This window comes from Parus major, chromosome 13 (assembly GCF_001522545.3).
Source record: "Parus major isolate Abel chromosome 13, Parus_major1.1, whole genome shotgun sequence".
Taxonomy (NCBI): domain Eukaryota; kingdom Metazoa; phylum Chordata; class Aves; order Passeriformes; family Paridae; genus Parus; species Parus major.
The window spans coordinates 7,553,220-7,570,833 of record NC_031782.1 but is presented as its reverse complement, the minus strand read 5'-3'; the positions used below and the strand labels follow the sequence as shown (position 1 = coordinate 7,570,833).

The following is a 17,614-nucleotide window of genomic DNA, read 5'->3' as shown; positions in this document are numbered from 1 at the left end:
TACATATCCTGAAGATAAAAAGAAAACTCCAGGTTTCTGTGAAACCCTATTTCTTACCTCCTTTTCCCACTCTCCTTTGTATGAGCTTGCCAAGACTTTTCTTACAAGCTCCATGAGAGGGGTAGAAGCACAGTGCCATCATTTGTGGAGAGATGCTTGGATGCAAAGCATCTTGTCCTAGGTGACCTGAGCCCTCCAGGCAGCCCTGATATCCAGACACTGAAGGAACAGGCAGGACTGATCATTCGTGCAGCAGATAACTCCCTGCCCCAGAAATCCAAGCCCCTTTCTGCTGTAGTTTGGCCCTGAGCTCAACTCTTCCCTCACTTGGATCACCTTCTGGAGCCCTAGATCACACTCTGCACTTGAGTGACGAAGCCTGGGCTGTTCCCTTAAAAGACAGCTTATTCTGTCTTGTCTTCCATGTTTAGTAAAAAGAGTGGTTCATAATGGAAATGCACAGTTAGTCTGGTCTGCCTGGCTGACCCAGGCACAGGCCATATTTTGAAGGGACAATAGCTGGAAATCTGAAATGCAGAAATAGATGTGAATGCTCTTCTAATTATTTAACAGCTAGAGCTTGACCCAAAGATGCCAAAATTACAAATTTCAAGTACGAAGATGACAATGGGGGTGGTGGTGTGTACACATAAAAATCCAACCCCTACTAAAGACTAAAGCACCGAGGGCAACCCCACAGCCCCAGCCCCTGCCCTGGGGTGCTGCTTGGAGTCCTACCCAGCTTCCCTGGGGAATCCAGGGGCCTTGGGCTCCGGTGCCTGCAAACCAACACTGCTGCAGATGCTGCAAGGCTTGCAAAAGCACTTGGCACCTTGCTGCAGGTGCCACGCTTTCTGATAGCGCTTTTAAATTTACAGGAAGGAAAGTCAATTTAAACGTGGCTTTATAACACAGCTAAGCTGTATCTCCTTTACCAAGCACAACAAATTTCAGTACCTACACCAACAGCTAGAAGCACCCTGTAAGTAAGAGCACACCATCTTTCCCTAATTTCGATAGAACTGTTTTATGGTTACAGTTTTATTGTTATAGCAGCATATAAAATTTTCTCCCCCCATCTGCCTTTGATTTGCATTGCTTAGCTGATACACTCAGCCAAGTCCTCGCTTTGCCTCTGAAGCTGTGGGATGGTAAGCACTGTGGGAAGAAGGAATTTACTCTTGTCCCACTCAGCTCTCCCAAGCTGACCTGCATGGCACAGACTTACATCTTCTGTCATGCCAAGCAGAAACAATGTCATCATCACCAACATCCAAGGAAAGAAGGCAGCTATGATGACCTACAATCAAGCCCAGGAGGTGGCACTGGTAACAGAAGATAAGCTTGCAAAGCCTGGCCCAGCTCTATTCTACCCCCAGCTCAGAGACATGCATGTCTGGAGCCTCTTGCAAATGAAGCCTCCTGTGCATTAGGGCTAACTCAGCAAGCACAAAACATGAAGTCAGGCTCCTGTGGAGCAGAAACTATTTTGTTTTCTTTCTTTGAAGAAAGGCTTGTGCAGTAAAGTCAAGATTGAAACAAATAGCCAAAACTTGCTTATTCCAGTCAGAATGAACTTTTCCATGAAAGGCTCCCTTCCTACTGCTCAGTAAGCCACCCATACAGTGTCAAATGGATTAAGAGAGCTGGAGTAAAAATCAACTTATAGACATGGAAACCCCAAAATTACCAAAGTACATTAACAGATCTTGGGAAGCTGCACCATTTTCTTCTGAAGCCAGTACCAGAGTTCAGGAGTCACAGCCGAGAACCCAGCCACCTCCATCCTGTACAGGCTCAATGCCAGCATTTCTCAGTTCCCAAGGTCACTTCATTTACCAGTAACTACAAACAAAGCTGCACAGAAATACATATTGAAGACTTCAGAATGATCTCATTACTGCAAGAGCTTAAAAATGCCATTATTCTATGGTAGGCCATATTTCTCTGCAGTCTAAGAACTTATCACAAAAATGTTCATCTTTAATAATTAGAAACAATACTGAAAGTAGGAAATGTTACTTTTCAGACCTTAACTAAAAAGATTAGCTCTGAATATTTAACACTGTAAGCATCAGAGAAGTTTCCAAAAGCTAACTGGCTGGGGAGCAATGCAGCTATGTAACAGAAAATCTGGAAAAAAGGTGACCCACAAAAGCCACCTACTTAGGATATACAGTTTCCAACAGTTCAAAACGCCATCAAACTGTTACATACAGCATAACTACCTGGATCTTTTCTTCATGACTGATGAAAGCAAGTTTTGGGGAATGTTTCCAGAACTCCTTCAGCTAGCTCAGACTCCTCACCTACAGTGAGACTAGCATAATCTGTAAAAGGAGAGTGGTGCAGGCTTTCAAAAATGAAAATTACTTTTATTTTTCACTTTGATATCCATAAGACTACAACTGCTGAACAAGGTAAACATAACAGTTATACAAAACATATGTAATTATTTACAGACTTAACTGTACAAAATAATTTAAAGCTTACAAAAGTTTCATGCAACCTCTGCTGACTGACTGACACAGTCTAGGAAATCTCCTTGAAGAAGCATAGAAGATCTTTGAATTTATTTATTTAATGGATCAAAAAATGGATGCTGCAAGGCTTCATCAAGAGTAATTCTTTTGGCTGGATCATATTCCAGCATTCTGCGAACAAGGTCAAACAGACTTTGATGATCCGTGTCTTGGCAATGCATGAATTCCTGAAAGAAACAAGCAGGAGGTATTTTAGAGAGAGCTTTCACAACTGCAGTCTAACAGCAATAAAAATGCTGTCTCCTACCTTCAGAGGCTTACAGCGTCTCCTGACATACCGGCCTGCAGAGCTGTGCTCATCCCAGTCTAACTGGTCATGGTGAAAATAATGTTTTCTGCAGGACAAGGAAATAACAGTAAGTTGGTGTCAGTGCACACAGCAAGCAGATGCTCTTCCAAGAAGTTTAAAAACACCATTAAGTGTTCCTGCATGCGTCTCTGCATTTGAGAGCTAACATTTCTTTAAGTGACTATTTATTCACAGAGATCTGCTGCTTTTTTATTACTGCTGCCACAATCATTAGAAAAAAACTTTTTTTTTTTATAGTATTACTTGAATCTATTGCAATTGCTGCTTTCCAAGCTTTTTCCTGTTTTTCAAAATGCACTATAATCAACTGGACAACTGTAACAAACAATATACATTATCCAACCCAGAATTATTGGAATTCTACTCTAACGTGAATTACAGAATTATCTACATGAACTGGCAAGAAGACAGCTTATGTAAGAAAGAAAACAGACAATCAAATCCCAGGACCTCTAAATTTTGGACATAGAGGGGTCAGGGGAGAACCCTGTGCTGGCTGCTTGTCCTTTCCATGGAAGTGAGAAACTTCTGTTGCATGGAAGAGAGAAAGATCACCGAAGCATAGGTCTGAAGGATATGGAGGGGCAATAGAAGAGGATGACAGCTATATTTGTAAGCAAGGGCCCTCTTCCTTCCTCACAATAATTATTGTGATGACATGGTCTCTGTTCTCAGAGTTAAAGAAAAATTGATGTCTAATACTGTTCTGGTGACCATACCAAAGTTAGCTTTGAATCTTTGAATCCCTGTTGATCTGCAGCAATTCATAGCTTACAATGGCAACTTTGCAATTTCTCTTGAAAGAGAAAATATTAGGCAACTTACCACTTCTACAATGAACATACCTGGATTTCTTGATCATGTGAGTAGGCAGAGGCCCCAGTATTCTTTCCATCATTGCCAGGTGTTCTTTACTATCATGAGTCTGTGTAGAAAAAGCAATGAAGGCACTTAGCACATTTTTCTCCTCTGAGCCACTTGAGTGCTGGCAACAACACTCAAACTGCAAACATGATTTGGCTAGAGCACTGTCACAATATCTTTAAACACTGCCACCTTCAATTATAAAAAGCAGATTATGCAATGCAGATTATACAACACTTTCCACAGTTAGGATGACCCTTGAACAACAGTTCATAAACCAGACATTGTACAAGTGTTTTCTTTACTCTTAATTACAGCAGTATCATGACAATCTTCTTCACTCAAAATGCCAGAAAAGGCCATCTTAGATACTCTGATGGAGATATCCAAGAGGTAACATTTCTCCTGTGTGGATGCTGGTTTTCAAGTCTCATCTATATAATCCTTAAAACCCCATGAGGTTATGCCTTTTACATAGTTAAGTGCATGTCATTAAAAGATTAAAATCAGTAGTCTGTAAGAGACATGTTCTATGTAAGTGTAGATACACACCTGAAACACTGTAAATCCCAGGTAATACTCAATCAGAATACAACCAATACTCCACACATCACACGGCTGAGACCATCCCAGTGCTGCAAAATAGGCAAAGTTTGTTTTACTTTTTAGAATGTTTTCAGAATCTATAACCCACAAAGCACATGCCCAGTTTCCACACATTTACTGATGCTCAACTTACGCCTATGCCCTCCTCAAACCCTGGTGTTTATTTCTGGTTTTAGAGTATTTATTTTACTGTTTACTCTCAATTTTACCACCACCATCTAAGAGATGACTGATTACCAGAATCATGAGCAACTACTCTGGTTTATGAAGTAAAGACATCTGAATGGACTATGATGAACTCTCAGAAGGTTTAAAAGTCTTTACTGACCTAAAATAACCTCAGGAGCTCTATAATGTCTTGTAGACACCAATGTGCTATGATGCTCATCATCAAAAGTTGCACTTCCAAAATCAACAACTTTGATGTCTGTGTTTTTCAAAGTGCGTTCATCTCGTTTCTGCAAGAAATCAAAATGCTGTTAATTCTTTTTAAAAGCATGCTTAGGCAAAAAGCATTATCACATTATCTTCAAAGTACCAGCTAGCATAAAATGTGTAACAAAACACTTCCTCCAAATACTTTAATTCCTGTGCAGCTCAGTGCTCCAAGAAGAGTGGGTAACAAAGTGATTTAATCTCAATACCCAAAACAGCTGAGTAAAGACCATTTACAGTAACAAGAGTTCTTTTCCTCTTTTGTTAACCTTAAATTAGGTTCAGTTACTTGTTATCTCTGTATTCTTTCTTTTTTTTTTTTAAAGTTTCAATGAAAACAGAAGTAGTGAAATTCAAGTTGAGAGAAACAAAGAACAAACTTACCATTTTGGCATTGTACTTCACTATGTAATCAGACTCCACAAACAAAATATTTTCAGGCTTTAAATCTGTGTGAGTTAGTTTATTATGGTGTAGAACTACAAGGAAAAAGAGAACAGTATTCCATAATTTGCACATTAAATTCCTAAAGGAGAATCCAAAACACACCCATATATTTGAAAGGAGTATTGAAATTTACTTACAGTTTATAGACTGGCAAATTTGATAGGCCATGTTCCTAATGTCATTAATGTGAAATGGCAGAAAGCTGTTTTCCTTAATGAAGTCATAAGTACTGAGCCCCAGTAGCTCAAACACAATGCAGACATGGCCATGGTGATCAAACCATTCCAGCATCTGGACGCAGCGGCTTAAAAGAGAAAATAAAAAAAAAGAAAACAAATGAAAATCGATTCAATAATTACTTTCTTCAAATCCTTGGTATGCTGACTACTCAAATTCCATACTTACAAATTGCTGCTTGGATCCATGTTGTTCAAGTGTTCCAACACCTGTATTTCTGAACGGGCTGCCTCCCGGTATCGACCAACATTTTTCACTATTTTAACTGCTACATGCATTCCTCTCCTTGAAAAGAAAGTAAAGCATGGCAAACTGGATCAATTATTGTTAAATACCACAACCCCAAAGCAGCCTGATTTTAATAAAAGAAACACAGGAAGATTAAAGGTCATGGAGAATTATGAGTTGGATTAGGGGAATTTAAGCATGCTGCACTCAACCAGAACAGTTCTATAAAAAACAAAGTAATCCTGATCTTCTCTTTCTCAAATACCTATACTATATGCTTTATTAATGACTTCTCAGTGTTACTGTCTCATCTGAAGTAGAATAAACATTGGGACTCTGCCAGCAGAACAATCAAAAAATTAACAAAATTCTCATTTTAACAAAAATACTACAAAAATTTGGTTTCTTTTTTTTTCTCCCTGCAACTTGTACAACTTGTCCTGGCTCTTTTCCAGTGCTCTTACGGAATCAGGGGAATTGAGTAATTTCTGAAGTTTGGATTGTGAGCATTTTATACCAGTGAAAACTGCCCTGCACTGAATGCCTGCATGCATTCAGACTGTAAGGCTGTCACTGAAATGGAACACAGACACAGCTCCTCTGTCCCATTTGCTCTTAGACCATTTTTGTCTCTGTAGAGCTCTTTCAATTCTAACAACTTCAGAACACTCTTTGCCCTCACAACATGATCTCAAACTCCAAACAGACTTATGAAATGACAAACAAACCAAAGATAGAGGAAAAGGTACTAAAGCTATGTCACAGAACTGCTGATATAAAACATACAGTTAAAATAGCCTGAGTTCTAACAACTGTTAGAAAACACAGAATTAATGGAAATACAGTTAAGCTTCTACTCCTTCAGCAGACACATAGCCAACATGGAAGCAAGAATTCCATTAAGCACTGGATACTGGGTTACTGTTGATTCAAAAACACTTTAAAGGATAATTTTGATTATGAAAACTGAGGAAAGCAATTTACAGCTCAACCAATTCCAAGCAACTGCTTTCCAGAAACTGCTTTCATTAAGAAGCAAAACTACTTTCTCAGTAACTCACTGCACCATCTTTTAAAGCCTCCCAAACTAACTCTGCACTCTTTAGCTGCTCTCATTCTCCAGTTACAGCAGCAGCACTTAATAGTAACAGAAAAATTAAACAGAATTCTCAACCATTAAATAGGGCATTTGACTGCAACTTTCTCTTAAATAAAATGTCCTTGAACTTTAATTTCTCATCTAAGTAGCTTTTTTCATGAGATCCACTAATAAAGATAACCCAACACTTACATATCATGATCTATGCACTCCACTACTTTTCCAAAAGCTCCTTCTCCTAAAGTCGCAACAATTTCATCTAAAAAGAATAAAAATAAGTTAGAATTATACAAATACTTAAAGGAGAATGAACATATTAATGTAGATTTAAAAATGTGCCATTACAAAAGCATAATTACTTTAAATTTCAGCATCAGAATGCATTATTTTATTGGACAGGAGTCATGAAAACAGTTAGCCAAAAAACTATCTCTTGTTCTAATCTCAAGTTCATTTACTAATTGGAACTTTTTGAACACAGTATTTAAATTCTACAGAAAAGAAGATATGCAAAAAAACAAAAAAGCACAAAAAAAAACAGAACAAAAAGAGCAATGAGATTTCTTTAGCCCCCCTCCTCTGACATACTATTCTAAACAGATTTTTTTCTGAAAAGTTTTTTAAAAGTGTTGAAAAATGTTCTATACATCTTGCTCTTAGAACGTCTCCACTTTCACAGATCAGGTGACCCTCCTCATCATCCTCTACACTCCTGGATCTTTTCCTTCGGTGACTCTTCTGGAAACGGCACCAAGATCGTCCAGCCAATCAATATATCAGAGTGAATTCAGGGCAGAATACGCAATTCATTCAGCGGGGAGATATTCAGGCATTCAGTTACACACCAGGCCACGAACAGTTGGCAGGAGCAATTTCAAATTCAGTCCCCAGAAATTCACAGGGCACAGTTTATGTTACAGAAGAAAAACATGGCAAGGAACAGATTTTCAGATAAATACTTAAAGTGATACAAGCAACAGAAAAAAAAACAACACAATTTTGTCTCTCAAACAGTGGCTTAATTGAAGACAGATTAAGACTGCAACACTGCTATTTCTAATACTTTGCTAGCAAATAGCAAAAAAATAGTATTTATCTACACACCTAAGCTCTCAGTCAGGTGAAATGTTTCTATTCTTAAAACATCCACTCATGTAAACAATTTTACTTCCCCCATGTTTAGAGAGGGGAGAAAACGTAACCTGAAGTCCTTAATTTACATTATATAATCTAGTAACTTTGCTAATCTTGCTTAATTATGCTTTTGTTCTACTGCAGAAAAGTGGTATAAAACACCTGGAGCTGTAGATGCATCAGTGGGCATCACAACAATCATGAGAAATTCAGAGAGCACACCTTCAAAGAAGGCAAGCAGCAAACTTATCCCATCTCACTAAGACATTAGGTGCCATTAGCTGGGTACCAGGCTCATCAAAGCTTTCTGGAATTACCTGTAGAATTGTTCACATCAATTTACCAGACATGCACTTTCATCCTTTCAATTCATGTTAAAAAGGCATGTCAACTCAATTACTTTTAGCAATAGGGTGGATAACATCTCACAATCCACCTGATAAAACACGGTCTGCTATGCTGCAAAGCTCAGTGACAGCTGTACTTCAAAACAGGACAGCTACCTGTCTTCATTTTCAAGACATTTTTTTCAGGTCAATCCCAGTGATTTTGACTACCAACCACCTGCATTCCCAGCGTACAACTAATACTGACGATCCCACTCCCCCACCCAACACTGATCCAAGAATCTCAACTAACAACATATTCACATGCTCCACAAACAGACTCAATTAAATACAAATCCTTTTTTAATAATGTATTTCTTAAATACCGTGGATCAGGAATTGCAGCTCTAGCACTCATTTACGAAGTCTATTACCACTAATTCATTAATAATAAAGTTAAAAATTACTCATACCGAATGCGATTGGTGACTGGAGCAATGATGTCTCTTATGCTTCCTTTTATGACTACTTTTCCTGCTCCGACCAGAGGATTTGCTATAGTGATGATGGTGACTCTTTTCATAGTCTCTGTGATAATGCCTGTGGTCATACACTTCACAGAAGTCATTTCTGTATTCCTCAACATATCTCCGGTCATGATGGTCTCTTTCATTTATGGCTCTATCGTCCAAATAATGACTGAAAATATATTTTAAGTGAATGTTCTCCACTTCAAAAACTTGAGGTTCCAACAAGATAAGTGACCTGAGCTGAGTTATACAGTATCTGTCTTTACAGCAGAAATGTTTTTTTTAATTGAATCCCTCCCCAAAAATAGTGGAGCTTTTCACGTTACTTTATTAGGGATTTAACAACATTGTCAAGTCTCAAATACATGGCAGCCATCCACATGAACAATGTATGATCTGTCCACAGTTTGCATAGTAAGAAACTCAGACTTAAAAAAGATAAACACTTCCTAAAATATACTGAGCAACTTCATTACAACCTTTAAAGTCATATGATAAACCACTTTCAATACAGAAATCATCCCTTCTATGCTTTCAAAGCTCCAGGTGTTAAATAAAGCCTAGAGACTGAGAGAAGTAGCATAGCTCTAAGTGCTCTGCAACCAACATTAAAACCTCAGATTATCTGGAACAAGGATCTATTGCACAGAAAACAGACCATTAAGAAAGCTGCTGAGGCACAGAGTTCCCTTACTGCTGTACGCCTACTCCTTCCAGCATTTTAATAAGCATGAGTATGAGCTTTTAAAATAATTCCATTGGATCTTTTCAAGGAAAAAAAAAATCAAAACAAACCAAGACAAAACAGAAATATACATCTTTCCAGTGAAAGCAGTGTAGGAGAAAACACAAATCACTTTCAAATTAGTATGAGAAATTCATACTTACCATTGTATTAAATGATTAAACAAACCTTCTTCCTTCTTTTGTTCACATTAAGTTAAAAGGCACTTTTCATATGAAATTTAATATTGATTGTATTCAATACCAATATTTAACTGACATCACTGATACAAACTAGTAACACTTACTTGCTTTTATTCAAGAATTTCTATTTAATGGTTCAGGTGCTGTGTTAACAGCTAGGTATCAGGCTTGTCTTAAGCGAGTTAAGCCATAAGGAACTGACAAGTCTAGGCATTCAAAAACTCCTACCCTGAAAACACATTTACTTTAGACATGGTAAGAAGCATTTGCACTACTCAGTTCAGAGCCTTATACCTTTCTGAAATGCGACTGGGTTTATAGTGCTTGCTCTCTTGGCCACTGCTGTGGGACCTCTTTCTGCGTTTGCGGCTGCTGCTGTGCTTCCTCTGATCCCAGCTCCTTCTGTCGTCCCACTCAGGACAATGAGATTGCTTTGAATGCCTCATCTCCCACTGCAAAATACAATAATAATGTGGTTTTTTTTAAATCAATGAACACACATGTAGGTGCAAGTCAACAATGGTAGTTGATCAAGTATGACAAAACTAAAAAGACACATTTTTTCTCAGCTCCCTCCCCCATCTATGTCGGTTTGGCAGGCAGACATAGCTCCCTCATCACAACACTAACACTGTTATGAAACACAAATCAAGATTAAATGGGCCAACTCATCTTCATTTAATAGCTTCAAACATGTCATTAAAGCCTGTTTTAAATAAACCCTCAAGTGACTAAACACAATAGCATCCTTAAAGAGCCTTCTACTGGAAGAAACCTTCCTCTCCAGACATCCTCTAACAATAAAACCTGGATTTAGGTCTTCCTACTGTATTATAAAGTAAAATCAAGTATGCACAATCAGCCTAAAAACTTCTCACACTAAACTATTTACAGAACACCAGGAAACAGTCACTTTTAGCAACAACCACTGTGAACGCTGATGGATTAAAACAGCTTTGGAGCACCTGGAGCCAAGTCACAACTTTTGCACCCTATTAGCATGCAGGACTGTGAGTGTTCTACAGTTCAGCTGATTTGCCAAAGACAAAACCCACCAGCTTCTGTTGCTGGATGTTAGGTGCAGGAATTCTTTGTTCAAACAGGTACATGCACAACTGAAAAAAAAAAAAAAAGGCAAAGTAAAACACAGTAGAATTAGTGTAACAAAACCAACTGTTGTTTAGTCATCTGAAGTAAGAGTTTTTTAAAAGTAAGAATAATCTTCTGTATCTACTTCAGTATATTCAAAAGAATGATTTTATAGAATAAAAAGTTTCTGCAGTAAGCAGTGACAGTGAGAACAGTACTTTAGAGACAATGGCAGCAATAGAGTAGAAAAATCATGACCGTAAATCGTGTGTAAATTGTGCAAATCCGTGTAAATTTACAGAGAACAATGCCTCTATACAAAGAGAAGGCATTAAGACAGAAACTCCTAGAACATGCAAACGACAGGCCTATTCTGGAGGGAAAAAAAAGTGGGTTTTTTTTTATACTTTCAGAAGATCTGTGAGAGGCTGGTAATTAAAAAGAATGAAACTAAAAAAAACTACAGACATCCACAACAATATTTTTTAAATCAAAAGCATATTACCAAACTGTGCAAAATATGTGCCTTGTATACATTTCGGGTGAGTCATGATTCAGAAAATTTTACTCACTTGTGAGATTCTAATAAAAAATAAAAATAATAATGTAACAAATGACAAACAAAAACACCTGAAAAAATTAAAACCGAGTTGGTGTTTCATTTATGTGCTTTAATTTCCTCTCTTTTTACACAGCTCCAAAGCCATTTTCCTCTTTTTTCACCTTACATAACTCAGGCTCTGAAGCACACTCAGGTTTCAGTGACTCTTGAGGTGCAGAGCTCCATGCAGTTATAGGGGAACTGAAAATTCTACTTATGGTTGCTTGGGATATTTTTTCTGTCGCTGCTTGGCAGAAAGCAAGCTGCACTAAGGTAATGAACAACTACCTAAATAAAATCACCACTAAACTGTTCTACAGAGCAGGGTTTGGGGGCAAGAAATACTTGACACAGAAAACTGGAGAAAATGCTTTGCTGAAGACTAACTACTGCTTAACTACAATTAAATGCACATAGCATAAATGAAATTAGGATAAAAATTACAAATTGTGTCCCTAAAGGAGCCGAGTAAATTTAAATGAGGAGGAAATGGCCAGAATCGGTCTGAGTCCATTTTAAGGTAGAAGCCACCTTAAAACTTTTTACTACTGTGCTCTGTCTGATTTTAAGCGCCGAAGAACTTCACTTATGTAATACTGACAGCTGCCACGAACATATGCATTTCTGTAGCATGTGGAACTAATCCACATAACAGGCAATTTTCACTCCCACATTTTGCCATAAGGAGCCATTCCCCTACTGAACAGATCCATACACATAAGGGCCATGAAAGCCCTGCCGTAAGCTGCCTACACAGCAATTTTTAAATGCCTCTCCTCAAAATCCTGGCAGGCGGAAGAGGTCAAAGGCTTATTCCTTTGGGATGACCAAAGTCCGACACCGCAGATCCTGGAGGGGACACCCGCCACCCCAAGCTGGGGCACCGGGCCCACTTCACGCCACGTTCCCCCGGGGAGGCCTCCGGGGCCGGCGGGGGAGGAAGGGCCGGTTCCCGCTGCCACCTGGGCGGGCGCCAGGCACGGCCGGCCCGGATGAGCCCAGCTCCGCCCGGCCCAGCCCTCCGCACCTCCGCGGAGACCCCCACAGAGCCCCTGTACCGAGAACCCTCCTCCCCTCTCAACACCTCCCGATGCGCCCCGCGCCGCGGAGACAACGCGAGCAGCTCTCCCACCCAACCCCACGCCCTGCGTCCCCTCCGTCTACCCGCTGCTTCGTCCCCCCTAGAAACAGAAAGGAGCGAGCAAAAAAGCGAAGGTGAAAAGAAAACGAAGAAGGGCCGCCCTCACCACTTACAACTGGAACAGAAAGCGAGAGAGTTCCGTGTCCTCCAAGCGCACAGACAAAATGGCGGCTGCGAGCGCGGAGAAGCTGCTTCCTCCTTCTCCCTCGTTCTCGCGGCGTCTCTGCGCTGTGACGTCAGACGCACAACGTAAGACCCGGCAGGGCGGGAGCTCCATGGAGAGGCTCCGCCCCCACGTCCCGCCCCTGAGGAGGTGCCGCCGTCAGGGCCGCGGCTCTGAGGGCAGTGGGGAGGTTTTCTTTACGTCCCGTCCTAACCCAACCCACCCCACATGCTGGGCATCGACTTTACCCGAATCTTCATGGCTTTGTAAGCCAACCTCATGGAAAAATTCAAACATGGGGGGTGAGTTCAGAGGCCACTCCAGAGCTGCAGGCCTGCCCTCCTGTGGTGCCTCATCAAACGCGTTTAGCAGTGCAGAAATCACTAATTAGTCACAACCGCTAATTAATTCCTTCTAATGAACTCGCCAAACGCAGTGTTTAAGCAGTTTGGCTTAAACAAACTGGGGTTAATTCTGCAGTCAGGCCTGGCTTCATGCTCACAGTTCCCTGTGCGAGCTGTTCCTGTGTGATGCTCACGGTATAAACCCAGTAAAATATTTTATCTGCCGGACTGTGCAGCTTGGAGCTGCCCCCTCTGCCGTGTGCAATCTCATGGATCGCGGAGCGGTTCCTGCCCCGTTCCGGGGATGGCGGATCCAGCCGAGTCATGTCCTGACACAGGTAAAACCCAGCGTCCCAGGCCTGAGGTAATGCTGTACTGCACCGGGAAATTTGGTATCACCAGCTCCTCCTGCTGTCATTAATAAATAATGAATTCATATTTTATAATATTATAATAATATATATATTACATTTTTTAATAATTAATAAGCTCAAGGGGATTGTTACGAAGTAAAGAAGGGCAAACCCCAAAACAGGGAAAAGTTGAACTGAAACACAAGCTTCAGATTTAGGAGCTCACAAGGTTTTATCTGGGGAAAATCACAATCTCTGAAGGTTAATGGGTAAATTGAAAAATTCCTGAACTCAGTGACTCTCTCCCAGCATAATTTTAGCAAGTGTTGCTTCTAATAAACCAAGGTTTTGCAGCTGAAGCAAAATCCAGAATAGCTAAAGTGTAATGTACTTTTCATTTAATGAGTGTCATTGTCTTTTTAATGTTAGTCCCCAATAACATTAGTAAATTGTTCTAAAATGAGAGCATACTTTTGGATTTGTGGTTTTAAAATTTTCATTAAAATTCATTTGACAACAAGGGTAAGGTAACAATTTTAAACCTGGTTTGCAACTTCATTACAACCTTAAACCTTTCCACTAGAGTGGAAATCCTGTTCCTCTTCTTGGGATTTTTTTCTTGTTTTTTTCTTGGTTTTTTTGGGGTTTGTTTGTTTGTTTTAAGAAGAGAAAGTAAAATACAGAGCATTGACACCTGTTTATTGCCCCCTGTATTTTTAAAAATCTTTTGACCTCGTAATTCGTGTTGTATACCAAATCTATTAATGCCAAATAAGGCTTTGGTGTCATTGCTTCAGTGTTTCTCATTTAGCACAAAAATGATTGGTTATTATTCATAAAAAACTAGTAATATCTGCCAAGCGTTAAGAATTTTCTCAACATCCACTGATACTGTCTGAGGAATTCTCTCAGACTGCAAGCAGCAGAGAAAAGATAGAAACATAAAATTAAATTTACAGTGAGTGAACATGCACCCGTGAAGAGGCAGAAAATATCCATGTACCCAATATTAGCCAACTGTACCACACAACTACAGTTTTTCTCTAATTTCTTAATCCAAAAGGTGTGTCTAGGAAGACAATCTGGATTTTATTTCTTGCTGGAAGGCTGATGACAAACCAGTGGCTGGTATTCCTGGCAGGGCAGAGAAGATGGGATGTGACAGGATCACACTGTCTGCCTTTCTTGCCTTGCTACCTCTTCTAAGTTTTTACTGGATTTTACTTTTAATAATTTCCTCTCACCTTTTAAATGGATGCCAGGGCCTCTAACAGGACATAGCAGTTCAGAAACAATTCTGGGAAATCACATTTAATGGGAAAAAAAGGAAATTAATGCAGAAGAGATTCTCAGAACTGGCTACCTTTGGAAGAAGGAAAATTTTAGGTTCTAGGAGATTTTGGTTCTCTTCTGTTAGGAATAACAATCTTCAGCCTGGAATAGCAAAGGTAGAAATAACTATTGTCCATTGTGAATCCACAATGAATGGGAGCTGTAAGTTTACTGGTTTCAGTCAAAGGCTTTCAGCTGACAGTTGAAAGAGGAATAAACCTATCAGAAGTCAGTAATTAGACCTTTTTGAAGAAGAAAAACAGTGTATAAAGGTTGAACTACCATCATATCAAACAGACATAAAGAAATTTCCCTCTGAAGCAAAAGCCTTACAATGGATTTTATAGAATGTAGCCTCTGCAGACAGATTGCAAAGCAGTTCCACTCCTGCTCTGTGTGCTGAACAAAGCACTTTGACAACCACCTCTGCAGACATTCAAAAGAAAAGCAGAATTGGAAGTTAATTTTGCTTTCTGTTCAGGAGGTGGCAGTGGAGACACAGCAGTGGAGGAATGTCAGCTGGAATTTAGGTGATGTCTCAGAGAAGGATAAAGTCAGGAGAAATTTTCTGGCCATGACCAGGTGTAGGGGGTTAGGTGTCCTTCCTTTTGCTCCTTCTCACCTACAGAATATTTCCCCGTTACTTGCGGGGAAACCTGACTGCTGGTATTTATTGGGTGCCTGAGCAGACAAAGAGATCTGGGCTGGGAGCAGGGGGAAGGGGGGCAGGTAACGGAGGGCAGGGGCAGCTGCGGGCGGGCTGCTTCCTTCGGCTTCAGAGCAGGACACACTCGGAGCTGTTGTTGTTTGGAGAAAGGAACTCACCATAACCCACACGGAGCTGCTGCTTCTTCTTGTCCTTCTTCGTCTGTGGGCCCCTGCACCCCCTGCCCTGCTGGAATGTGCTTGTGCCAGGTATCGCCGCGGAGCTGCTGATCCACCTCAGGCACCAGCCCAGGATCTCAGCTCATCCCTGCTGTTCCAGCTGAGTGTTCCTCAGAGCCCTGCAGGAGCACGGGCACTGACTGCCCGAGGGCTTTGTGAGGCAGAGCCTCTCCTCCATCCCTTCCCATCTCACTCAGAAGGCTGTCACGGGCTCCCTGCCTCTGTTCTGTTGTTAATGCTGTAGTTAATGTTGTTTGTTTGCCTTGTTATACATACTAGTAAAGAAATGTTATTCCTATCCCCATATCTTTGCCTGAGAGCCTTTTGATTTCAAAATTATGATAATTCAGAGGGAGGCCCATATCTTTGCCTGAGAGCCTTTTGATTTCAAAATTATGATAATTCGGGGGGGTGTGGTCTACATTTTCATTCCAAGGGAGGCTCCTGCCCACCCTAGCAGACACCTGTCTTCCAAACCGGGACACCAGGCTATGTAGCACAAAGTGGCAGTCCCTCTAGAAATGGCCTTTTTTAAGTCAGGAATGAGGTGAAGAACACTGAAGAATCAAATTAGAGAAATTTAATCTTTACAAAACTCAGGAAATCCATTTGAGTGTAGTTAGAGCCACTTCTGCTGTCAGCCCTTATGGTATTTACTTTTGTTTATGAGAGATCTACTTCTTTCGTTAGACTTGCAATGCCAAATGTATGCACAGCTTGTGGAGTGAGCAACACAATGCAACTATGTTTTAGATTGCTTCCTACAGTAGAGTACATTACAATTCAGTGTTACTGCGCTGCTGGGACACATTTGTGAGTGCATGAAAAGATACATTAAAACCATTTGCTTCAAAATGCAATTATGTAAGGTCCTTCTTTCAAATGCCTTACCACAGGAAGTGATCCATCCTCACAGCAGCTCTTCAGGAGATACAGATCTTACCTAGTTTTCTCATTGTTTGGATACAAAATTTAAAGCAAAGGTCGTCTGTCTTGCCCAAAGCCTCAGAAAAACTCAGAGGCAGAGCCAAAAATTCCTGGCTTTCAGTACTTCCAGTGCTGCGCTTGCTTTCTTTTAATTACAGATGTATTTGTTTTGTTTTTCCTCTCTCTGGTTAGTGTCAGAGGGTGGCTGATTAGCAGTTGTGCTTTGCCTTTAGCTGTTCATGGAATTCTGCAGTTCCATGGTTTAATTTTCATACTGACAGAGATTTTCTTAGGTTCCCTTGACTGTGGGGGAGCAGCTGTATCTTTGCTTGGGAGCTCAGGGACAGAGTAATGACATTACTGTCTCTTTATAAGGGACTGAACTGAACAAGGATGGAAAATCCACCACAAGAATTTCTAAGATATATCAGGCAAAATATATTATTCATTTCACAAATTACTGTAACTACTGATCAAGGGAGACAGTGTCCCAGATTGTTGTGGCGTATGTAAATTCAAAGAGATAATAGGAGCTTGGATGTGTGGATCAGCAGAAAGGCAAAGTGAGAACTCACTGACAGTTCTATTTCCATTCCATGAGAGTTTATTTTTATAAAGGAAAAATTTTAAATAGATTTTTAAAAAAATTATTATTCTTTTTAGATTATGAAGCTGAATAGACAAAACACAAATATACCCAGCCAGGTGAAAAATAACAAGGTATGGTTATTTAGGGACACATTCTCCTGCTTTAAGACTTAGTAGAATTTTTCTTAGAAAAGCAGTGACCCAGAAAGTTTGTGTGAGCACGGGCACATGTTCATTCCCATATGCACCGGGGAAAAGTTGTGACCAGGTAATAGGATGGTTCTCCCTGAGCTGAGGTCAGTGGCAGACTGCAATGGCCTCTGCTGCCTTCAGCTGTTCCCGTTATCCGAGGGGCTCTGGGGCCACCGTGCCCCGAGCAGCCGGCAGCTCACCGGGAACAAGGAGCGTTCCCTCCAGTGGGCACAATGGGTCCCAGCCAGCTGGGATCACCTTGGGCTGAGCTGGTCCACTCCCTTTAACTGGAAATCTCACAGGGATGCTTGAA

General features: G+C 40.5%; 1 protein-coding gene across 10 annotated transcripts; it reads right to left on the bottom strand.

The window, feature by feature from the left end:
* Nucleotides 1-2,354: 2,354 nt before the first annotated feature.
* Nucleotides 2,355-12,755, bottom strand: CLK4 (CDC like kinase 4). Of its 10 annotated transcripts, none has more exons than XM_015641826.3 (14): nt 12,624-12,755; nt 10,742-10,801; nt 9,981-10,138; nt 8,703-8,928; nt 7,417-7,507; nt 6,962-7,028; nt 5,611-5,727; nt 5,343-5,509; nt 5,143-5,237; nt 4,652-4,781; nt 4,270-4,352; nt 3,699-3,778; nt 2,791-2,878; nt 2,355-2,710 (listed from the first exon to the last, which is right to left on the bottom strand). In XM_015641826.3, the coding sequence occupies exons 2-14, from the start codon at nt 10,793-10,795 to the stop codon at nt 2,573-2,575; spliced, it is 1,494 nt and encodes a 497-aa protein (XP_015497312.1). In that variant the 5' UTR covers nt 10,796-10,801; nt 12,624-12,755; the 3' UTR covers nt 2,355-2,572. The 10 variants fall into 10 exon arrangements, with proteins under 10 accessions (XP_015497312.1, XP_033373601.1, XP_033373603.1 ...); XM_015641830.3 differs by having other exon boundaries at nt 2,546-2,710; nt 12,631-12,740; XM_015641827.3 differs by having other exon boundaries at nt 2,546-2,710; nt 12,627-12,739.
* Between the last annotated feature and the right edge of the window lie 4,859 nt (nt 12,756-17,614).

Excerpts from the sequence above, each read along its gene's own strand:
- CLK4 (XM_015641826.3), bottom strand. The coding sequence starts at position 10,795 with ATGTACCTGTTTGAACAAAGAATTCCTGCACCTAACATCCAGCAACAG. Across the intron at positions 7,029-7,416 it reads AGACGTTCTAAGAGCAAGAT|ATGAAATTGTTGCGACTTTA; the intron begins GTATAGAACATT and ends TATTCTTTTTAG. Across the intron at positions 2,879-3,698 it reads CACATGATCAAGAAATCCAG|AAAACATTATTTTCACCATG; the intron begins GTATGTTCATTG and ends CTTGTCCTGCAG.